The sequence below is a fragment of the Alternaria dauci genome, chromosome 1, assembly GCF_042100115.1.
Source record: "Alternaria dauci strain A2016 chromosome 1, whole genome shotgun sequence".
NCBI lineage: Eukaryota > Fungi > Ascomycota > Dothideomycetes > Pleosporales > Pleosporaceae > Alternaria > Alternaria dauci.
In genome coordinates, this window is record NC_091272.1 from 5235268 (window position 1) to 5259018 (window position 23751).

Genomic DNA, 23751 nt, shown 5'->3' on the forward strand with positions numbered 1-23751 from the left:
CTGCTTACTCCGATCGTGAACCTCTGGCAATCATGAGATTGCGCGTCATCATGTTTAGACGGATGATGATCGCGATCGGCCTGGCCACTATTGGGAGCATCCTAGTCTTTCGATATTGGCGCTCGGCCACAAGTTTGTTGCTCTCGTCGGGGTTGTTGCGCTCTGGGTCAGGCCATGAACCAACTTCGCAGGCCAATCTCCGAAGGTAGAGCATCTTGCCTGTGCATCGTCGCTATAGGCGTAGTGCGGGTAGACCCGATGACGACCGACTCTTGCTTCACGATGCCATTCCCAAGTGGTGTTGCATGCGTGAGGCTGCGATCGGAGGCCGCGCAGCCGGCTTGTAGCTTTGATCTGTCGCTGCGCTAGACATTTGAAGGCCAGATCGCAGTTTCGGAGGAGGAAGCCCTGGGTCACGCAGGCAGTGAGCTGTCCACGTCATAATTCAGATCGCTGGGGAAATGGCGCGTGCGTTGTCGCTTCTCGGGCGGGCGAAGGGTAGGTACAAGAACGAAGGGATGCGCGGCAGGCATCTAGAGCATACTGGAGGTTAAGTTTGTCGAAAGGCAGTAGCCATGTGCATCCTTGTTTCACACCCGCGGCAGTCGCGGTTTTAGTGCGTGGGAGTGTCACAAGCGACTTCGAGACGAATGGGTGGAAAGCGCGAGCATGAGATAGAAACTTGTAATGCAACAGGGCAAAGAAGGTAGGATCGATGGAACAACTTCTTAGATGATAGTTCGATTTACACACTCGTTGGCTAGATGACAGGGCAGGGAGGAACGATGAAAAGTCAAAAAGACACGCTGCATATGCCGGAAGAAGTTTCGGAGAAACACGTCTCCAGTACCACGCCATACAATAGAAAAATCGAATACTCCCGGCATTGCCTAGGTAGAGTACCGTGATACAAGGGAGATCGATTGCTCTCCTTGTAGTTGCCTAGGAAGAGTATTGTGATACAAGAGAAGATTAATCTCACTCTGTAGCTGCCTGATACTGTTATCGTGAACCGGTGGGAAGCGAGGCAGTCGAGTCTATTACACATTAGTATTCTCTAGAGCCTGATCTATTGGTACCCCAACGACAGCACTGCTGTCCTTGCATACTAGACAACAAGCTAAGCTGGGTAACGGCACGCACGAGAAGTCCCAAACCACACGATGAGCTTCACCAAAATGACAAACAACGACAAGAACTGTGAAAATGGTCTCAAAGTATTTCATTTCATATGATTAGCCCGTAGCTATAGACAAACTATGCATATATCTGCGCGTCTAAGTAGCCGTTTCCAACGCGAAAAGTGCTTTTCTACTCATACAAGCGGTAAGTTTCGTGAATGCAACCAAAATCGACATGTAAGATGTAACATTTTCCGCCTCAGATTTTGACCATCTACAACTCGTCGTGGTCATCGGGCATCTCGTCGTCGCCACCGGGGCCACCAGAGCCGTAGAGCTTGGAGGTAATGGGGTAGGCGACATCGGACAGCTTCTGGAACTGCTCGTCAAAGTCCTCAGCGGCAGCCTCTTGAGCGTTGCTCTCGAGCCAGTCCTGGGTCTCCTTGACGGCCTCGAGGAGAGACTCCTTGTCCTCCTCGTCAATCTTGCCACCGAGACCCTCGTCGTCGTTGACCTGGTTCTTGAGGCTGTAGGCGTAGTTCTCGAGCTTGTTGCGGGACTCAATGCGCTCACGGTTGGCCTTGTCCTCCTCGGCGTACTTCTCGGCTTCCTCAACCATGCGCTCAATGTCCTCCTTGCTAAGACGGCCCTTGTCGTTGGTAATGGTGATTGACTCGCCCTTACCAGTGCCCTTGTCGATAGCGGAGACCTTGAGGATACCGTTGGCATCGAGCTCGAAAGTGACCTCGATTTGGGGAACACCACGGGGAGCGGGACTAGAGGATGTTAGTTGAAATCTTGTTTGCCGAATTCATATACGCGTGACTTACGGAATGTTGGTAAGCTCAAACTTTCCGAGCTGGTTGTTGTCCTTTGTCATAGATCTGGGCATAAAGTCAGTATGTGTCTCACATGCATTTCGTAGAGCACAACTTACCGCTCGCCTTCGAATACCTGGATCAAGACTACGGGCTGGTTGTCGGCGGCCGTAGAGAAGATCTGGCTCTTCTTGGTAGGGATGGTAGTACCACGCTTGATGAGGGTAGTCATGACGCCACCAGTGGTCTCGATACCGAGAGTAAGAGGGTTGACATCCATGAGAATGAGCTGGTCGGTAGCGGCGTCACCAGAAAGAACACCACCCTGAACGGCAGCGCCATAAGCAACAGCCTCATCGGGGTTGACATCCTTGCGAGCCTTCTTTCCGAAGAACTCCTCGAGCATGGCCTGGACCTTGGGAATACGAGTGGAACCTCCGACAAGAACAATGTCGTCAATGTCGCTCTTCTTCATCTTGGCGTCCTTGAGAACCTGTTCAACGGGCTTGAGGGTCTTCTTGAAGAGGTCGTTGTTGAGCTCCTCGAACTTGGCGCGGGTAAGAGTCTCGGAGAAATCCTTGCCCTTGTAGAAAGACTCAATCTCGATCTTGGTGGTCTTCTGAGATGAGAGCGTACGCTTGGCCTTCTCAACCTCGCGCTTCAGCTTACCCATGGTCTTGGGGTCCTTGGTGATGTCGACGTCGTTCTCCTTGTTGTACTTCTTGGCGAAGTAGTTGATGACACGGTTGTCGAAGTCCTCACCACCGAGATGAGTGTCACCAGCGGTAGCCTGGACCTCGAAAACGCCCTCTTCGATAGTGAGGATGGACACATCGAAAGTACCACCACCGAGATCGTAGACGAGAACCTGGCGTTCCTTCTGGTCGGTCTGCAACGCGTTAGTCGAATGCTTGCAATGTAGCAGGTGCATATCTTACCTTGTCGAGGCCGTAGGCCAGAGCGGCAGCGGTGGGCTCGTTCACAACACGGAGAACATTGAGACCAGCGATAGTTCCGGCGTCCTTGGTGGCGGCACGCTGAGCGTCGTTGAAGTAGGCGGGAACGGTAACAACGGCGTTCTTGACAGGCTCGCCGAGGTAGCTCTCCGCAACCTCCTTCATCTTGCCCAGAACCATAGCGGAAATCTCCTCAGGTGTGAAGGTCGTCTCCTTGCCGTGAACCTCAACGCCGACGTTGGGCTGGCCATTCTTGTTGACCACCTTGAAGGGGAAGTGCTTGATGTCATTCTGAACAGACTTGTCCTTGTACTTCTGACCGATGAGACGTTTCTACCCCACAGTCAGTATGCCGTGCTTCAAACAATAGTATATGAGGTTGTACGTACGATATCGAAGATGGTGCGTTCGGGGTTGGAGGCGAACTGGTTCTTGGCGGCGTCTCCGACAAGACGTTCGTCATCGGTGAAGGCTACCCAAGAAGGTGTGATACGATTACCTGTAGAGGACACATGTCAGTCTTGGTGTGGAGAATGGCTTGAACATGCAAACTTACCCTGGTCGTTGGTGATGATCTCAACCTTTCCGTTCTTCATGATACCAACACAAGAGTAGGTGGTTCCCAAATCGATACCGATGACGGGGCCGGAGACAGCATTGCTGTCCTCCTTGATTGTTTCCTGGTCTTGGGCGTGTGCTGTCTTAGCCAGCATCAGACCGCCGACGAGGACGAGGAGAAGGTAGAAGGCAATGGACCATGTTGAGCGCTGGTTGGCGCCCCGCGAGCTTCGTGCCATTGTGATGTGCGTGTGTGTGTGGTGTCTTTCGAAGACGGTGTGGCTTCAAGTGCCAGTTGCAAGTGTGGGCGTAACTCTCTGGGAGCTCGCAATGTGGTGGAGAAGACTAGGCTCTCCGGGTATCGTAAAGGAAGGAAAACAAGAGGCGAGTTGCGTTTGCCTGGTTGTAGGTGGAGGAGGAATGGCAAGGAGCGGTGGGAAGGGCTACCTATTATATGGACCCGGTCGTGGAAGTATTTCGAAAGAACACCTTGCGATCTCGAGGATCTTGCTCCGCAACAGGACTAGCGCCGAGCCCGCTCATGGCCCGTTCACTTTGCCCCAGCCCAGCCTCAATTTCACCTGCGTTTGATGCAACCTGCTACAGGACACGTGGAATTCACCACCCGTGGTGCTTTCACTGCCCTTGTGCAATATGTGGCTCTGCAATATGCATTAGCCATAGGCCACTGTAGCTTCTGGTGCCGTCACTTGGGGAGCAACAACGTCGCTATCTGTTATCGCGTGTTTAGTACAGTTTACCCCTCCATTTAAGCGAACTTGAGCATCTCAAGACCTTGGTGCTCTATCCATCTTGACTTTGAAATAGCCAACGAATTCTTCAACATTGCAAAACCTCCATCACTGCATTGTGTGACTCCCGCGTGTCTTGGTCATCTTGTTAGTAATTTTGGACGTGGTCTTGGTTGTCCTCTCCAAAGGTTACAGGTGTCCTTTCGGTAGGCTTCTAAATCGCTAGGCGGATCTACACGAGACACCGGGCCCACTCAGGAACATCATTCATCTTCATGACTCCTTCGTCTATATGCAACGTCTTCTCAAATATTGTTGCCACCGGTCGTAAAGCGACAAATGTTTCTGCGCATTTCGCAGCTGCCTGGAATGACAAGGGACTGGTGCACGTATCCCTCTGACCGCCTTTCACCCATCGTCCCATACTTGCATTTACCAACGCATGCGCCCTTGACACAGACTTGTCTCTGAATTGGAATGAAAACGGAAAGCACCAGAACACCATACACGCGTTGTTCGATGCTTGATTCCAGGTGTCTTGAGGTTGGGCCAAGAGAATCTTCGCGATCCTTCCACTTTCGTACTTTGCCGATCTGCCACCTCACCAACACGACCAATGACCTCCGTCACCATGCCTTCGCCAACGTCTGCTTCACAGCGCTCAACGTCGTTGCCCATTGCGCACCAGATCTGCTTCTCCAGGCAATCAAGCCTATGATTCCAGCACCCAAGCCATAGGGTATCGCTTTCTTGGCAAACCTCACCGCAACGTGCTTGAAGAACATATTCTGTTTCTGCCTCACCCGCTTCACGTGCTCTCCTCTCTTGTTCTTTACGGGAAATGGCGTGTCTGGTGTCTCTTTCCCTAGGAACTCACATAGCGGTTCCCATCCATCCTCCAAGCGCAGCTCGAGCAAGCGCTCCGCCGGCACCGCAGCTCGGACTTCTGCATAGTGCTGCCTATATCGATCCTTGGCAACTCGTCGCATATCCTTCACGTTGCGCACGCCGTAGAAACCGAGCATGATTTTGCGAATCGTCTTGCCGCCGTTGAGTCCGTATAGTGGCCCCAACACGTTGATGACGAGATCTGCGCGCAATCCCCACGTCGTACTGAAGATGGCCTCTTCCATGCTGTCATACCACTCGTCGATATCACGCTCCACCAGAATAACCTTCGCCTCAGGATAGGCTTCGATTAACTGCCTCGCGAAGAAGGAGCCCATATCGGTGACGGCTTCGTAAGGCCCAAAAAGAACATCCCAGTCTGCGCGTGTGAATGGCTCACCCGTGTAGGTAGGGAGCACAGGAAAGAAGGCGTCACAGGCCTTGCTGAATAGCTGCCACTCAAGTGGTGAGCTTAGAGCCTGGATGCCATGGTGCACACCTTCATATCCTAGTATCTCAAGAGCTTGAGTTATCGAGGCCGATCCTATTTCGTAAGTTGGCTTCGATCATCCTTTCAAGGCGACAATGCATGACAACAGGATTTCAAAAGTCTGAGAAACTCACCAGTACGTGTCATTCCTAGTGAAAGCACTTTCAGCTCGCGTTTGGGACGGTCGGCCATGGCTCAGACAGAATTCGGTCCAACTAACGTAGAAACGCCAATGAGTGTATATGGACGGTAGTGAGATCAGACTGCATTCTATCACCACCCGTAGATTGGACAGGACAGTTATCACTGCATACCTGCTGTTCACCATGGACCGTGATCCAAACATGTCTTCGCAACGCATCTGCCAGAACCTTGAACACGTGGTCAAGGGAGTGGCCATTTTACTTGCGCTCGAGTTCTATCGCCGAAGAGCGCCGACAGCCATCAACACGATCTACGGGTAGACCCATTTCAGGTCTCAATACGTTCGGCCCGAACTCCAAAGGGCCGAGCAAATTTCCCCTGCAAATGTATCGCAAATGATCAGCCCACGCCCCAAACGTGCGACACATTGTGCGCAACCATCGCCTAGTTTTAGCAGGGTGTTCTCGGGCAGAAATATTCCGCGAAGAAAGTCACAACATGTGGGGTAGCGCTGTCACACACTTCCGCTGGCATCCTCCGTTTGAGAAATGGTAGAGTGAGCTATCATGAGATGGGCTTTTACACGAACACAGCATACGCTGGCCTTAGATTCTGGCAATCGCTAACTAATGCCGTGGCTTTATTGTGACCATGAGCGGCTTCTTCTCCCACACCAAATACGACTTTTGTGTGATCCACCAATTCCCAGAGTTGCGGCTCAAGGAGATATCAAAATTCCAGAACAGTTTGGCCAAGGCAAGCTTCATCTCGTTCATTGCCATGCTGGAAAGACAACATGTTAGCGACATACTAGTGGTAAGAGAGGGAGCGGGTATGCTTACGTTTGCCCAATACAGTCATGTCGACCATAAGAAAAAGGGCGGGAAGCGCCACGGTCATCGTGAGTGAACTCTCCCTCTTTCGTCTGCAGCCACCTCTCAGGGATAAACTCGAGAGGTCGATGCCAATTCCATGAGACATGGCAGGCTGCCAGGTTGTGTACGCCTACGGCAGTCTTTGCGATTCGACTTGTCAGTAAATGGTCTCCACGGCGCAAATAGACAAGAAAGGACTTACTCCTCCCGGCACCCATTTACCGTCTATCTCTTCTCCACCCTCCGGAACCCAGCGCGGCAAAGCTGAAGGTGTAGGAGGTGACATGCGCATCGTCTCCTCGATGCAAGCTTTCAAGTAGGGTAGCTCACCAGCAGCTACCATGGTGATGTCAGTATCACTCACGAATTTGTCTCGCACCTCGGCGATGACTTTGGCATAAACCTCTGGATCTCGACAAACAAAGAAGGTGAAAGCAGTCATGGTATACCTAATGTCGATGTGTCAAGTTAGTAGATGCCTCATACGCAGTTCTTGCAAGGACGTCTTCTTACGTAGTCGTGTTGCTGCCCGCCACAATCAATGCACTCGCCATACCAAACAAGTCCATGTTGCTCAGATTTTCCTTGTCATTACCAAGGATATAGCTCATGAAGTCCCTTTTCTTTCCCTCTCGCTTTCCACTACGCTCTTCTTCGATCCGTCGCTGCACCTTCTGCAGCGTCAAAGCCTGGTGCCGCTTGCGCGCCTCCATGGCCGCTTTGGGCATGATCCATTTCAGAATCCATTCGATGCGGTAGTACACAGCAAACTGGTACCAAACAATACTCTTGACGCGCGACCCAATGACTTCGAGCCAGGGCTCATCCACACGATCCAGACAGCCGGCCGGCTGACCAAAGGCTAGATCGCTCATGATATCGAAACTGAGCAGGGCAAACCAGCGGAGGATGTTCTGCTCAGTGACACCATACTGTGGCTTTCGCAACTGTGCGATTAATCGGTCCGTGTGGTCGCGGAAGAAGTCTTCTTGGTCGCGCAACGCACGCTCACTGAAGGCGGGCTGGAGGGCACGACGGAGGATAGTATGCCGCTCGGGCGTCTCAGTGACAATGCTGCGGCGCCCATTAACAACCGCAGGAGCGATACCACGGCCGTCTAGACATTTGAGAAACTCGCGCGGCGGTGGAGTGCCGTCTATCTTCTTCAGGGCTGTGCTGCTTGTATACGACAGCTCATCCGGAGCAATACGTATCACGCTGCTGTTGTAGTGTAGATGCAAATCACGAATACGCCATGCGAGGTCTCCTTGTAGGTTGACATAGTTCCAGGGTATGCGGGAGATGGCCCAGAGCTTGGGACCTGGATAAGCGGATAGAGGATGGAAGACGAGGTAGTAGATGGAGCGAATGAGGAAGTACACGATGGACTGTGCTTGATTAGACTTGGGATTTTTGGCTAACACTTTTAGAAATATCGACCTACACTGATGCAAATGGAGAAAGCTATAACAGACAACATATTCGCGTTGAGCTTGGAAATCTCGTTTCTACTCTTGCTCTCCTTAGTTCGTCTTTCGAGTCTTGAAGCCGTGGGCCCATGATCGCGCGCCGAGGGAGTGGTGTTGTACCTGTTTTTCTCCCATGAAGCACAATCGACCAATTGAAATAAACAGTTATCCACGTGGTTCAATTCATTAACTCTGAGCCTCTGGCATCGAACTCAGCTGAATATGCAGTCTTCGGTCTTTACCATCCTGCAGCTCAGGCTCTCGGTGGTACATACTGGTACCCTGAACCCGCATTCGGCCCGCGTCAGTCGGCTAGCCCAGTCGCCGTTTACTGATACAATGACTCGCTCCCCGTTGTTCATACTGCGGCCGTATTGATAAAAACGGAAAAGTCAACAGCTGCACGTACATTGCGTTCTGAACTATTTGTGTGGAGAATATGGCGCAATACCGGACTTATACTCGAGATAGTACCGAACAATTGATTGAGACCACCGGAAAAGCAAACCAATCACGGCATTTATGATACCAACAACTCACTCCACGGCGACCCTCAATCGGCACATGACTGCAGCATCCCTCGCGACTGGACTGCCAGGGCTACACACAACAGTGAAGTTATGCCAATCGCGCTTCACGTCAATATCCAGACCCTCGATAACATCATACCTCTGCACCATCCTTACCAGCACATATCCAGCCTCTGTAAGTGCAAACTGCTGGCCAATACAGATGCGCGGTCCGCCATTGAAAGGAACATACTGCCACGTCATTCCCGGTCTCTTCTTCTCCCACCGCTCAGGCACAAATTCGTCGGCGTCTTCGCCCCACAAGTCTTTCCGTCGGTGCAGCACATGCGTGCTGAAGTTGACTTCGGTGCCCTTGGGTACGAATACAGGCATGCTTCCATCGGGTCCACCACCGACGGGAAGCGTCGTGTCTCGTGCAGCGCAGCGGGAATTGAATGGAACGACCGAATGTAACCGTAGTGTTTCGTTCAGAACGTGTTGTAGGTAGGTGCAGCCTTTGAGCTTCTCGAATGTGATCTTCTGCCCAGGATTCGTCGAGTAAGGGCCGAACTCTGCAAGAACAGTGTCACGTAGCTTTTTGTACACTCGTAGATTTCTTACTAGACAGTAGAAGACCCAAGCTGTAAGTGACGCCGTTGTGTCTCTGCCTGCGGCCAGCAAGCCTAGTACTTGCTCGCGTACTTCGGCGCGGTCGGAACAACGCGTACGCAGTGTTTCGAGAAAGTCGTAGCGAAGTTGTGATGAGCCCAACTTTCGTGCTTGATCAGCGGCATCGATGGCACTGTCTACGAAAGCGTGAAGAGTGTTGATACACTTTTGGAGTTCCTTGTTGCCGTATAGCCAGTATAGGCTTCGTAGTCGCATTCTTGTCCCTAGGATGGCGAGCATGCGCTCGAAGGCATGATCGAAACTATCCGCATCGTGTTCTTCATTGCCGCTTTTTTGCTGTTGTCTGGCAAGCGCCTTCTTGAGAGAATGTGTGCTCTGCCCGAGGAATAATTCAGTTGCAGAATCCATAGTCAGACGCGGCAACAGTACAGCCAAGCTCACAGGTGCCGACCATGCCCTGTCATCAGCATCAGTCGTCAACCCCTCGTCTTTGGTCTCTATAATCTGCAACATAGTTTGCACATGTTCCTCGAGTAACTCGAGCCGGGAAACATTCTCTCGGCTGAAGATCGGCCGCATCGTTTCCCTTGCACGATGCCATGCTTTGCCATCCACAGCAAAGATACTGCGCCCAAGTGCCGTCTTCAAGTTTGTCCTCCTCGCAGTACCCATGATGAAGTCGTCGAATTGCGTTGCGAGGAGTGCTTGTACGTTGCGCGGCTCGGCTGTGATCAGATTCGATGTACCCAGTAGCGATAAACCCCAGGTATAGCGGCCCATGGTTTCAAAGCGGCCAGTTACAAAATCAGGGGTTCTTTGCTCTTTGTCGGCTTTCAGGCTCCGGCGTACGGTGTCGATACCTAGAGGCCATCGGGTTGGCTCGAATGGCACGGGGCCACATCCGAGACGGCGGCTCTTGAGGAGGGTTTGCAAGGGCTTTATTAGAAAATTGTTGGCAATGTGAATGATAAGCAATAGACTCGCTGCGATGATAAGAAGGTGTGTTTGCATCTTGAATGATAGCGATTCGACGCGTCTTGAGTTCGTACCGCTTCCTGGACGATACACCACTGGCAATTTAAATATGCTAACGAGCCACTCATGCTAGGGTAGCATCTTGGGCCCACGCTTAGCGCACTAGTCATGGGATCGGTGCCCGCTCAAAGTCTTGGTTTGTATGCTGACTGCCGCCTGCTTGACCTTCCCAGTGAGAGGGGCTAGGAGTGTTCGTCAAAACCACCACTGTGACCAAAGGCGGATGCATGTTGTCTTTGCGATCTTTTATTGTATCTACTCGTACGGCTACTGGCCATACCTCACATATATCGTAAGCACTTCTACAGCTCCTTGCTCTGCTACCACTATTCGACCACATCAGGCACAGGTGTCAGCTTGACCTGCAAAGGCAACTTCTCCCATACCAAGTAGGTGCCTTGCTGGTTCCACCAGTCATTGTCGGGGTCATCAAGCTCCCAGTCAAAATACCGTACCAACTTCGCCATTGTTAGAGACATCTCGGCATAGGCCATAGATCGTCCAATACAAGCCCTCTGACCGTACGAGAACGGCTGGACTGCAGAGCGATCGTCATCCTTGAACTCCGAATCGGGCTCATCGAGCCAGCGCTCGGGATGAAACTCGCGTGCCTTCTTGAAGTTACGTTCGGAATGGCCGGCCGCTAGCTGGTTGACACCAACAGCATACCCGCCTGGGACCCATTTGCCTTCAATCATCTCGCCCTTGCCAGGAACAAATCGTGGCAGTGAACCCGGTGTTGGTGGATAGAGACGCATACCCTCGTTGAGACAGGCGCGGAGGTACTTGCTGCTAGTCACTGCCTGAAGGGTCATATCCGCGCGGCTTTTGAATAGACCTCGTATTTCTTGCTTGAGCTTCTCTAGTTTGTCTGGGTTGCGCAAGAGAAGATATGTCAAGCCGGACATGCCGCCTGCAGACGTACCGCTACCCGCGACGATGAAGTTGGAAGAAAGCATTACCAGCTCAAGGTGGTTGAGCTTCTCATTGTTTTCGAGAATGTAGGACATGAAGTCCTTGCCGGGGTTTTTGGCTTCAACTCGCGCCTTCAACTTGGCCTCGGTCATAGCGATGTGTTTCTTTCTGGACTCGGTAACGTATTTTGGTGTCATCCAGTTGAGCAGACCCATGAATCCGTATTGTACAGCAAGCTGAAACCAGACGATGGCTTTGGCACGAGCGAGGATGGCTTGAATCCATGGTTGGTCAGGATTGTTGACGCAGCCTGACGGCTCGCCGAAAGCCAGATCGGATACGATGTCGAATGCGACGAGGTTGTACCACGTAGTCATATCCAAGGGTCCGTCTTTGCATCGTTGCTTGAGCTTCTGGACAAGATTGTCCGAGTGGTCTTGGAAATAACTCTCTTGTTCACGTCTAGCGTTATGCAGTCAGCATGGTCGGATAAAGCCTGGAAGTCGAGATATAGCAGGCAAACTCACAGTGCTCTCTGACTAAATGCCGGATCTATGGCCCTCCTCAGCCTCAGATGTCTGTCTTGGTGCTCAGTCATCAGGCTTCGTTGGCCGCCGATACTCGCAGGCGCAATGCCTCTGCCGTCAAGGGCCTTGACGAATTCAGGGTTTCGCTGTCCGTATATCTTTTTCCAAGCACCAGACGTCGTATACGAGAGTTCATCTGGGGCGATACGCACAACGGGACCATACTTGTCGTGGAGCTCGCGGATCTTCCAGCTGATGCGACCCTTCATATTTGCGCGATTCCATGGTAGGCGAGAGATGGCCCAGAGCTTTGGACCTGGGTAGCCAGCTAAAGGGCTGAGGTAAAGATTGTAAATGACTTTGAGCAAGACATAAAATACGGGCTGCGCACTGTTGTGAGCTTTCGAGGAAGCGAAGGCAGAACTTGTGCGAACTTACGAGAACAATGACACCAGTGATGATGTTTCGAGTTATCAACGATAGTAATTGATCGAGCTGATGCCACAAACTATCCGGCGCGGAAGATGGTGCCATGGTACCTAGGTACTGTGAAATTGCCAGAATGCAGCGGAATCAACATTCAGAGCTCCAAGTTCCAGAGAAGAGACCCCCTCAGTCTTCTTCAGCCCAGCGTTCGGGCGACAGCCCAGAATGGCGGGAATATCTACCGCGGCGTCTCTGGATAGTACGCGCCTTTGTTGAAGCGCTGCATCTCCCTCCTTGTCCTCTGACCCCAGGCTTCGTACTCACCGAGTGATGGTGCCGAGCAAAACTATCCAATGATACTTCCACATCGTTGCACGCTCAGCAAGAAAGCGTGTATATGAAGAATACTCAAGGTATTCCGAAAGAAGATGCATAGGCCGATCGAGGTGACCCGGACTTTTATTCGGCCCTAGCAGGTCGGGCCGATCCTCTCTCCGAGATAACATGCATAACGGCAGCATGTCGTGCGTGTACACTTGTGGGTACCGCTGTCCACGTGGGTCTACCCACGGTAGGCTAATAACTACGTGAAGCTTGGCCACGTGCTGTGGGTATATGGCGAAGCTTGACCAGAGGTTGAGCGGAAAAATGATTCAGGGTTCCGCGCGACAGTGCAGAGCAATGTGGAGCCTGCCTACACCTACATGGGTCTAGAAGTGTGTCGGTTCTTCTTGCGTAGCATTCAGCACGCGATCTTGCTCGGCCGTAGGTACCGATACGCTGAAGGTCTTCATCGGCTGCGACGATCCGTTACTACTACGCCTGTAGCTGAGCACTTTGTTAGATGCAAGACCTCCTGTTTCGTTTGATCATTCCTTGTATTCCAGGCCGTCTCTCCACCATCATCAATCGATCTAGTTAGCATTTCAAATTGTCAGTTCAAGTATAGAACATGGATATCCAACAAGGCGGCGATGACCTCATCTCGCTGGCAGCCATAATTCGCACCGAGCTCCAGCAAAAGCTGTCGAGCAAGGCACGGATCCATCTGCTGTTCGACGAGGACAGAACCGAGTTCGACAAAGCCAATTTGCGCTTCACTCAGTATGAGCGCCCGACATACCTCGCTATTGTCGATCCAGTCTGTGAAGATGATGTGATCGAGACTGTCAAGTATGCGCGAGGAAAAGGTATTCCGTTCACACCTCGTGGCGGCCATCATTCAGTCACGACCACAATGGGACGTTTCCAGAATGGCATATGCATCAACATGCGTCCACTCAACCAGATGCGGTGGGATGCCGAGAAACGTCATGTCACCATTGGTGGTGGAGCGATAACTGACAAGTTCGTGCGCTTTGTGCATGACTTGGGCATGGAAGTCAGTATGTATGACATACCCCTTTGTTACAGTGGTGGTGTTGACGAGACAAAGATGTGGGATCATGTCCGACCACCGGAGTCATTGGTGTAGCATTTGGAGCGGGCTTAGGACGTTTACAAGGAAAATATGGCTTCCTCAACGATAACATGGTTTCCTGCAAGCTCGTGCTCGCCGACGGAAGTACGGTGATTGCATCCAAAGACTCGCATCCGGATCTATTCTGGGGTCTTAGGGGAGCAGGCCATAACTTTGGTATCGCACTTGAAGCCACGTTCCAGGTCTATCCGCAAGCCCATGGGGGTATACACCATACTTGGGACTTGGAGTACACTCTAGATCAGTGCGATGAGGTATTTGGGACGTTGAATAGCGTTTATGAAAGTATGCCTGCCGAACTGGCAATCTTCATCTTATGGCTGCGCCAGAGTAGTGGTCGCAAGGTAGGTCCTTCCGTAACGAGAGTAGTGACGCCGCTCATAAGATTCAGCACATCATTCTCGTCAACTTGGTCTGGTCCGGTCCGGCTGCAGGCGCAGATCCATATGTGCAGCGGTTCGAATCTCTGATGCCAGTCTTGAACAGCGGGCGAAAATCGGTACCATGGCCAGAACTACCTTTCACGACGTACAAAGAGATTAACAAGCTCTTCTGCAACCCCGAGATTTGGCTTCGTGGCCCCTACAAGATGATGGGGGCCGCCTGCGTCGAAAAGTTTGATCTGAAGACGACACGTGAGTTTTTCGAGAGCGTCAAATCCATGAGTGAGGAATGGGAAGACCGTGGCTGGTTCAGCGCCATGTTTGAATGTCTACCCGATCAGCGTGTTCGCGAAGTCTCTGATGACGCAACGGCATTTCCGTGGCGTGCAGGGTCAAACCATTTCTTGTGAGTCAACCCAATCCACCCCTCTCAAAAAACAGCTTCTAATATAAGAACTGCAGGATGCTGAATGCTACACCAAAACGGATGGAGGATCGAAAAGTCTTTGAGGATCACCTCAACTACTGGAAGAGACGTTTCATTGAAACGTCTGGTTATGGCCGGTTGCAGCAATACGTGAGCTATGGCAACGGCACGTCAACTATGAAGGATCCACCAGAGGCGCTATATGGTTATGAGCCATGGAGATTAGAGAAGCTGCGGAACCTCAAGCTGAAGTACGATCCCGATAACGTGTTTCGGTGGTACCAGCCACTTCTTGAACCCTGAGGTTTTCTTTGCCGGGTCTTGAAGTATTTCTCAGTACAGACATAGGCAATTAGACGAGATCATCTCTGGAAGTACCATTAGAAGCAAGATTTTCTTCCCTTGCGAACGCGTTTCTCGGCTCTACGATGGCTCCATTCGTGTACTACGAGGCTTATCGAGAAGTCTAGCAGCTTAGCAGATTTGGTGACAACTGCTTGCCAAGGAGCGAAAGATGGCTTGCGTACATCTCAGCATGAAGAAAGGCCTGTAGATCTTGTCCCAACTTCAAAAACGGTCGAGGTCTTGGTCGCAGAAACGAGCGGACACTTTTAGCGTGTCACGACTCATGTCTGGCGTGGAATCGATGCCCAGAGGCGTGCGATCTGGGGAAATTTCTAGAGCCGACGCTGCTAACTGTCTGAGTATACGGGCCTTCAGTGGGTCCAGATAATGCTGGTCAAAGTAGTGGGGACGAAAGTGAACCCCACAGCGTTGATAACCCTCGTTTATCCCGGTCGTTTTCGCGTCCTGAAAAGAATTACTCCGAGAGTGGCGACCCGTCAATACCACGAGTCAGGACTACTGTCTGTAGCCAAGTTGTGCTCGTATAGTGCAGAATGCTTGGAGAGCGGAAGGAACCGTAATCGCTTGGGATCGGTGTTTCGAGAACCCACTCCATATACTCGTTGCACGTGTGCACCCGGGGAATCGCCAGGCAGCGTGCTCAAACAACAAAGTGGGATTGGATGCTTTGCTCAAAATGATTCACCGACTTCATATTGGTCCTGCCGAATCGAAGACAAGAGTTTTCCTGAATATGGCAGCTGCTCGGTGTTGACGCGACATCTGTACGATTAGTGAATAGATAGCAGACGTTACCTCTGAAGACGATATGTACTTATAGTTTCCCTCCAAGTTTCGTCGAACAATTTTCCCATTGCTTATCATACCCCATCATCTCTCATTCGAGTGTGTCTTGTCATTCAGCTATCGCTGATACTGACTTGCCCAACTGCCTGCCATTCCTCATTAGTATTCTTCATCACAAAGCTGCCACCATGGACAAGCCAGTCGCCATTATTGGTATCGCGTTTCGTGGACCTGGTGACGCTCGAGACCCGGAAGCCTTCTACCGCATGCTCGTCGAGGGTCGTAACGCACGTACCGAGATCCCCAAGGACCGTTACAATGTCGACGCTTTCTACCATCCTGATTCAGAACGCCTAGGCAGTATTCAACAAAGGTAGGCTCGATGCCACTCTTCCTGTGATTTGCCCAAGATGCTGATCGCCTGTTACAACAGACATGCGCATTTCTTGCAACAAGACTTCAAGGTGTTTGATGCTCCATTCTTCAGCATCACACCGAAGGAAGCAAAGGCCATGGACCCAACGCATCGCATCCTTTTGGAAGCTACATACGAGGGCTTTGAGAATGCTGGCTTGAGCCTTGAGAAGGTCTCGGGCACACAGACATCCTGCTACATTGGCACCTTCACAGCAGACTTTCCCAACTTGCAAGCACGTGATAACGAAGGTCCTTCTATATACCACGCGACTGGCATGTCAGCATCGCTGGCTTCCAACAGATTATCGTGGTTCTACAATCTTCGGGGCCCTTCCCTAACAGTCGACACAGCTTGCTCATCCAGTTTGACTGCTTTCCACTTGGCATGTCAAAGCATCCGCACAGGAGAGGCTGAGATGAGCGTGGTTGGAGGTGCCAATCTCATGTTCGGACCGGACATGTCCATTTTGTTGGGAGCTGCGAAGATCCTGTCCCCAGAAGGCAAGAGCAAGATGTGGGATGCGAATGCGAATGGTTTTGCTCGTGGAGAAGGATTTGGCGTCACGATCTTGAAGGTATGTACCCGGCGCGATCGTTACTTTTCAGGGTGAGACATTTGGCTGACAGGTGACGATACTTAGCCTCTAGACGCAGCGTTGCGCGACGGTGACAACATTCGAGCGGTCGTGCTGGCCACAGCTGCCAATGAAGATGGCCACACGCCTGGTATCTCGCTGCCTAACAGTGAGGCGCAACAAGAATTAATCCGGAGGGCATACAAGATGGCTGGTGTAGATCCAGCAGAGACGGCGTATGTGGAAGCACATGGAACCGGTACACAGGCTGGTGACCCACTGGAAGCCCGAGCCATTCTGAAAACCATTGGGTCGGTCGAGGGCCGCAAGTCGGATCTCTACGTCGGGTCTGTTAAGACGAACATTGGACATCTCGAGGGTGCAGCCGGTGTAGCTGGCATCATCAAGGCTGCACTGACGGTTGAGCGAGGCATGATACCGCCAAATCTTTGGTCAGTACATCAGTGAAACCTCCTATCCGCCCCGCACTGACGACCTCCAGGTTCGAGAAGCTCAATCCTGAGATCGATTTGCCAGAAAATGTCAAGATTGCCTCCAAATTGACACCGTGGCCGCATAGCGGACCTCGCCGCGCAAGCATCAACAGCTTTGGTTTTGGTGGTGCAAACGCACATGCTATCCTCGAGGATGCAGCATCGTTCCTGTCACGTCATGGCCTGAGCGGTCGGCATACGACGGCACCGCTTCTTCCCAGTCTGAGCAGTGTGCGCGTCAGTCATCCCAGTGACAGCCCCAGCAGCTCTGCAAGTACAGTCACCGAAGAGGCAACAAGTGGCGAATCCAGCGACAACATCAGTGACGTTTCGAGCGAGGTGCTACGTGACGTCTATCCCATACCGAAGTTGTTTGTGTTATCTTCCAACGATCAAGAGGGGGTCAAGCGCAGTGCCGAGCGCCTACAAGAGTATCTCGCTTCCAAGACCTCCACCGCACCTTCGTTCCTCAACGATCTGGCATACACGCTGAGTGCCAAGAGGACTACGTTGCCATGGAAGTCTTATGCCGTGTCTTCAAGTGTCAGCGGCCTTCGAGAGAAGATCTCAAGCCTCCCTCCGGTGGTCCGCTCCTCTACTTCTGCGATACCACGAATCGCCTTCGTCTTCACTGGCCAGGGCGCACAATGGCACGCAATGGGAAGAGGCCTTTCCGTGTACAAGACTTTCGCTGAGAGTATGCAGAGATCGGAAGTCATGCTCAAGTCGTTCGGTTGCCCATGGAGCCTTGCTGAAGAGCTGAGTCGCAGCGAGGCTGAGTGCAAGCTGCGCGAGACTGACTACAGCCAGCCGGCCTGTACAGCTATCCAGGTTGCGCTTGTAAATCTCTTGAGCAGCTTTGACGTGCGACCTGTTGCTGTCCTCGGACATTCCAGTGGCGAGATTGCGGCTGCTTACGCTGCCGGCTTTATCGATCAAGAGGCAGCAATCAAGATCGCTTGGCTCAGAGGTCAAGTCAGCAAGACTGTCTCCAAGAATGGTGGCATGTTGGCCGTTTCTGCCAGCGCCGATAGCATACAGAGTCATCTCGACGGCCTGAAGAGCGGCAAGGCAGTCGTAGGATGCTTCAACTCCACCAAGGCTTGCACTGTCACTGGTGACGCCTTCGCCATTGATGAGCTACAGACAATGTTGAAAGACGCACAGGTAGCATGCACCCGATTGCCCATGGATGTTGCATACCATTCCTTCCACATGGATGCAGCCCGCGAGAAGTACGAAGAGGCTCTCGGAGGTATCGCGCATGGCTCAACGTCGACCATTCCTATGTTCTCCTCGGTGACGGGCACTCTGGTTGACCCGGCACAAATGAGGCCTTCTTACTGGGTAGACAACTTGGTTTCTCCCGTCAACTTTGTCGCAGCCACCCGTTCCCTTCTGAGTCACCCGCAGGAGAGCAAATCGCGCAAAGCTTTTGCCAATCTGTTCGTTGAGCTCGGCCCTCACTCAGCCCTGCGCAGCTACCTCTTGGACATCTTCAGCAGCGAGAACCGTGCTGCGGATACGACGTACACCACTCTTCTCCGCCGCAATTTCGATGGCGCTGCGACGGCGCTGGAAGCCATGGGTTATCTTTGGGCGCATGGATGCAAGGTCGATCTGAGCAAAGTCAACGATGTGTCTTCTGATAGCATCAACATGCTGACCGATCTCCCTCCATACGCTTGGAACCATAAGCCGTATTGGGATGAATCCCACTTGAGCCGTCAGCACCGCCTTCGCAAGTCACCGCGTACAGACCTCGTAGGCTATCGCCTACTTGGAACGCCAGAGCACACATGGCGCAACTTCCTACGGTGCAACGAGAATCCATGGATTCGCGAGCATAAGGTCCAGGGCGATATCCTCTACCCAGGTGCCGGTATGCTCGTCATGGCGATCGAGGCGGCGCACCAGCTAGCCCAAGAGACGAATGCCGACGAGATCTATGGTTTCGAGTTGCGCGATGTCAGCATCGATACCGCTCTTCGTGTACCTGACACTGAGAAGGGCATCGAAGTCATGACGCAGCTGCACAACCGTCGCACTGGAACACGAGCAGCGCCGTCCTCCACGCTTTACGAGTTCACTGTTTCTTCTTGGAGTGAAGAGATGAGCTCTTGGAGTATGCATGCTCGTGGTCTAGTCTCGGTCACCTTCAAGACCTTCTCTCCGTCCATGGAGCGCGAGGTGGCACTTGGGAACGAGCGCTACATGTCTTCCCTTGCCGAGGCTAGAAGAGTCTGCCAGAAGCCGGCGCGAAGCTTCCTATATGACACAGTCGAGACCATTGGCATGCAATACGGGCCGACCTTCCGCAATATGACGGAGCTGTATGCCAGGCCCAACAGCAGTTATGGTGTCATCAAGGTGCCTGACACCAAGGCGATCATGCCCAAGGGCTTTGAGTTCCCCCACGTAGTCCATCCGGCCACCCTCGACTCTGTCCTTCACCTCATCTTCCCTAGTATCTCCGGCGAAGATCAAGCACTGAATGAGGCGGTCGTCCCCCGATCTTTTGATCGCATTTTTGTCTCAGCCAATATACCAAAGAATGCTGGCGCAGAGCTACGCGGTTGCTCTTCTGCAAAGAAGCTGAGCTACACCACATGGAATTCGAACATCACCATGTCAGATTCGACGATGACTGAGCCTGTTGTCATCATGGAAGGCGTTGTACTAGCATCTGTTGGCGCGACAGAAGATGCATCGAAGCAACTGGAAACGCGCGCATCGTGCTTTGCGCAGAATTGGCATGTAGATGCTGATCTCTTGACTCCATCCCAGATCAAGGAGATCATCTACAAGCGTACACTGAAGAGTAAGGATGACGACTCAGTACTTGATCTGCTCGAGTTTGTGTGCTTGGTGTACATCTACCGCATCCTCGACTGGTTCCAGACCGACGAAGGGAAGGCACATGTGCCGCAGGATGGCTTCTGGAAGTCATACGTAGAGTGGATGCATGACACTGTCAAGCAGTTCCCTGCGCTGCCCGCAGATGTCGAGACTGAGATGGAGAAAGCCCGGCAACGCATCGTCAAATCCGAGAGCGGCGACATCACGGTGCATATGGTGGATCGCATCGGGCAAAATCTTTCTCGCATCTTCACACGCGAAGTCGAAGCTCTGCAATGCATGACTGAGGGCGATCTTCTTTACTCCTTCTACCGCGGCGCGTTCGGAACCAGTTTCAACACCAACGTCGCCGAGTACGTCGGTCTGATCGCTGACAAGCAACCCGGGTTGCGCATTCTGGAAATCGGGGCCGGAACGGGTGGTACTACATACCATGTTTTGGAACGCTTGCGCAATCCAGATGGAACCTCCAAGGCAGCCCAGTATTACTTTACTGACATCTCCCCTGGCTTCCTTGCCAAGGCAGCTGATCGGTTCAATCAGGATGCGTCCATTATGCAGTTTGGCACGCTCAACATCGAGAACGCGCCTACAGAGCAAGGCTTCAGCCCTGAATCGTTCGACCTCATCGTATGCGCGAACGTGCTGCACGCAACGAAGAGCATTCAAGAAACATTGACGCACTGCAAGCTGCTGCTGAAGCCAGGTGGCCGTCTCGTTTTGTCCGAGGTGACCATCAAGCGCATCTTCTCTGGGTTCATTATGGGCCCTCTGCCCGGCTGGTGGCTGGGAGAAGCGGACGGTAGGATGGGAGGCCCGCTGTTGGATGCTGATGAGTGGAGCGTTGCATTAAAGAAGGCGGGATTCTCGGGTGTCGACGTCGATATCCGCGGTGATCGTGAAACCTCGAAAGAGCCCGTCTCGCTGCTCATCTCAACCAAGCCCAAGACGACCGCGCCTAGCCTGCCTTCCTGCCTTGTCATCACCACTGGTACTGAAGCATCGAACAAACTAGCTGATACCATACAGAGGGTATTCGCCTCTGCTGGTCATGACATCAGCATCGCTCAGTGGAGTAGTGTCACCAAGACGCAGGTAGAGGGGAAGTATTGCCTCTGTCTTGCGGAATGGGAGGATGCTATCCTCGCGAACCTCACCGATGATGATTGGTACAGGTTGCGCGAAGTCGTTCTTTCATCCGAAGGCGCCCTGTGGATCACTGGTGGTGGTGCTCTCGACACCCCTTTCCCCATGAAGAGCCTTATGGTTGGACTCGGAAGAGCCATTCGTAACGAAGACGCCGGTGTCCGGCTTGCCTGTCTCGATCTGGATCCACCAACGACTATCGATTTCGAGGAGGCGTCTCGGACTACACTCAAGGTTGCATATGCGCATGTCCACGGTGATGGCACAGAGGGTGAGTTCGCCGCGCGTGGAGACAAGGTCTATGTACCGCGCGTTGAGCGAACCCTGCAAGTCGATGGATCGTTGCGCAAGTATGAAGCCAAGGGTGACCCCGAGATGGTTCCATTCAAGAGCTGCGGACGTCCCCTCAAGCTGACTATCAAGACACCCGGTCTGCTTGATACCTTCCAGTGGGAAGAGGATGAGACGTACCACACGCCATTGCCCGAGGATTGGATCGAGATTGAGGTAAAGGCCGTAGGTCTCAACTTCAAGGATGTTCTCGTTGCGCTCGGTAACCTGGCCGAAAACAAGCTGGGTGTTGATGCCTCGGGTGTCGTCACTCGTGTTGGATCTGCTGTCACGGACATCAAAGTCGGCGACAGAGTAATGACGGCATCTTGTGACACCTTTGCCACATATGTCCGCTTCCCAGCCAAGGGCGCCATAGGTGTTTCAACAGGTATGAGTTTCGAGGAAGCCGCTTCGATGCCCCTCATTTTCCTCACGGCTTACTATGCTCTGGTAACCGCGGGCGGTATTGTCGCTGGCGAGAAGGTCCTGATTCATGCCGCTGCTGGTGGTGTCGGACAAGCTGCCATCATGATTGCGCAAGCCAAAGGGGCTGAGATCTTCGCTACGGTCGGCGCAGACACTAAGAAGCAACTTCTCATTGAGCAGTATGGCATTCCCGAAGACCACATCTTCAGCAGCCGCGATACCAGCTTCGTGAAAGGCGTACTGCGTGCTACTGACGGTCAAGGTGTGGATTTGGTCCTGAATTCGTTGGCTGGCGAGGCTCTGCGTCTATCATGGACTGACTGCTTAGCCAAATTCGGTCGGTTCTTGGAGATTGGAAAGGCAGATCTGTTCGCCAACACCGGTCTCGACATGAAGCCCTTGCTGGACAACAAGAGCTATATTGGCGTCAACCTTCTTGATTTCGAGAACAATCCAACGCCTCGTGCCGTAGCGCTATGGCATGACACCGCGAAGATGATCCATGACGGGGCGATCAAACCCATCGCGCCGCTTCAGATCTTCACCATGGCTGAAGTGGAGAAGGCTTTCCGCCATATGCAGGCCGGAAAGCACATGGGTAAGGTGGTCGTCCGCGTTGACAATGCCGACGTCGTTCGTGCCGTACCCCGAATCCCTCGCGTTAGCATCCACCCCGACGCAACATACGTGATTGCTGGACTGGGTGGAATTACACGTGAGATCGCGCGCTGGCTGGCAGAAAAGGGCGCACGGTACTTAGTTTTCCTCTCGCGCTCTGCAGCCAGCGGCACAGACAACCAGGCTTTTGCCTTGCAACTGCGAAATACGTACGACGTTACGCCGCTAGCCTATGACTGCGACGTTGGAAACAAGGCCGCTCTACAAGCAGTCTTGGATGACCTGAAGGCCAAGGGCTTGCCACCCATCAAGGGATGTGCGACTGGTGCCATGGTCCTGCAAGACTGCCTGTTCGACAAGATGACCGCCGACCACGTACGCACAACGGTCGGTCCCAAGGTTCACGGGACCTGGAACCTACATGAGCTACTACCGCGCGACATGGACTTCTTCGTGATGTTGTCTTCGCTCGCTGGTGTTATGGGCCATCGCGGACAGGGTAACTACGGGTGCGGTAACAACTTCCAGGACGAGTTTGCTTCATTCCGGCGCGGTCAGGGCCTGCCCGCGATGACTATCGATATTGGCTATCTTCTGTCGGTAGGATTTGTGGCTGAGCATGACGAGTATGTCGATCACGTCAAGGCCATGGGATTGAAGGTGATGCATATCTCGGACCTGCACGGTCTGGTAGCGACCGCCATCGAAGGCCCCTCGCAGCACCCCGGGCAAGTCATGTGCGGCCTGCCCTTCAACGAGCACGACGACGCGTGGTACTGGATGGCCGACGCGCGATTTGCTGCCCTACGCAACGTCGCGGCCGGGTCCGCTGCCAATGCGGGGCAGGCTATTTCGCTGCAGGAAGAGTTGACGCGTTGCGGCACCGTGAATGAAGAGGCTGTGCAGCTCATCACAGCAGCCATCGTGCAACGACTTGCGAGCTTGATGATGATACCCGAGGCCGATATCGATGCTGGCAGGCCGTTGAGCGCCTATGGTGTTGACAGTCTGGTCGCGGTTGAGGTGAGGAACTGGGTTGCCCGCGAAATGGCAGTAGAGGTTTCCGTGTTTGATATTATGCAGAACGTGCCGATGACACAACTGGCACAAAATTTGGCGGAAAAGAGTAAATTGCTCCTTGGCCAGGCTTGAGGTTGTATATGCCTAGATAGTGTTGATGATAATAACTTCTTATTGTACACATGATCCCATTCGACGCTCGTGGTGCTAGCAGAGACAGGAGGGAATGGGGAGTAGGGCCGACCAGCCACCTGAGGCTGGCTGAGCCACAAACCCTGATTGGACAACGTGCGATCATAACGTCATGG

General features: G+C 52.8%; 7 protein-coding genes across 7 annotated transcripts; 2 read left to right on the top strand and 5 right to left on the bottom strand.

The window, feature by feature from the left end:
* Positions 1-1207: 1207 nt before the first annotated feature.
* On the bottom strand, positions 1208-3916 carry ACET3X_001620 (uncharacterized protein). Its single transcript, XM_069446932.1, has 6 exons — positions 3452-3916; positions 3285-3394; positions 2878-3228; positions 2059-2828; positions 1952-2005; positions 1208-1897 (listed from the first exon to the last, which is right to left on the bottom strand). The coding sequence occupies exons 1-6, from the start codon at positions 3690-3692 to the stop codon at positions 1396-1398; spliced, it is 2028 nt and encodes a 675-aa protein (XP_069311862.1). The 5' UTR covers positions 3693-3916; the 3' UTR covers positions 1208-1395.
* A 915-nt stretch (positions 3917-4831) lies between these two features.
* Positions 4832-5775, bottom strand: ACET3X_001621 (uncharacterized protein; the record flags this gene model as incomplete). The annotated part of the gene is made up of 2 exons (XM_069446933.1): positions 4832-5637; positions 5718-5775. The coding sequence occupies 2 exons, from the start codon at positions 5773-5775 to the stop codon at positions 4832-4834; spliced, it is 864 nt and encodes a 287-aa protein (XP_069311863.1).
* A 984-nt stretch (positions 5776-6759) lies between these two features.
* On the bottom strand, positions 6760-8082 carry ACET3X_001622 (uncharacterized protein; the record flags this gene model as incomplete). The annotated part of the gene is made up of 3 exons (XM_069446934.1): positions 6760-7051; positions 7116-7990; positions 8047-8082. 3 exons carry the CDS (start codon positions 8080-8082, stop codon positions 6760-6762), a joined length of 1203 nt encoding a protein of 400 aa, XP_069311864.1.
* A 525-nt stretch (positions 8083-8607) lies between these two features.
* On the bottom strand, positions 8608-10221 carry ACET3X_001623 (uncharacterized protein; the record flags this gene model as incomplete). The annotated part of the gene is made up of 1 exon (XM_069446935.1): positions 8608-10221. One exon carries the CDS (start codon positions 10219-10221, stop codon positions 8608-8610), a length of 1614 nt encoding a protein of 537 aa, XP_069311865.1.
* A 262-nt stretch (positions 10222-10483) lies between these two features.
* Positions 10484-12221, bottom strand: ACET3X_001624 (uncharacterized protein; the record flags this gene model as incomplete). Its single annotated transcript, XM_069446936.1, has 3 exons — positions 10484-11622; positions 11688-12070; positions 12126-12221. 3 exons carry the CDS (start codon positions 12219-12221, stop codon positions 10572-10574), a joined length of 1530 nt encoding a protein of 509 aa, XP_069311866.1. The 3' UTR covers positions 10484-10571.
* An 844-nt stretch (positions 12222-13065) lies between these two features.
* ACET3X_001625 (uncharacterized protein) lies at positions 13066-14706 on the top strand (the record flags this gene model as incomplete). The annotated part of the gene is made up of 4 exons (XM_069446937.1): positions 13066-13498; positions 13588-13937; positions 13985-14382; positions 14439-14706. The coding sequence occupies 4 exons, from the start codon at positions 13066-13068 to the stop codon at positions 14704-14706; spliced, it is 1449 nt and encodes a 482-aa protein (XP_069311867.1).
* A 1037-nt stretch (positions 14707-15743) lies between these two features.
* Positions 15744-23575, top strand: ACET3X_001626 (uncharacterized protein; the record flags this gene model as incomplete). The annotated part of the gene is made up of 6 exons (XM_069446938.1): positions 15744-15928; positions 15989-16547; positions 16614-16761; positions 16795-16999; positions 17050-22520; positions 22653-23575. 6 exons carry the CDS (start codon positions 15744-15746, stop codon positions 23573-23575), a joined length of 7491 nt encoding a protein of 2496 aa, XP_069311868.1.
* Positions 23576-23751: the final 176 nt, after the last annotated feature.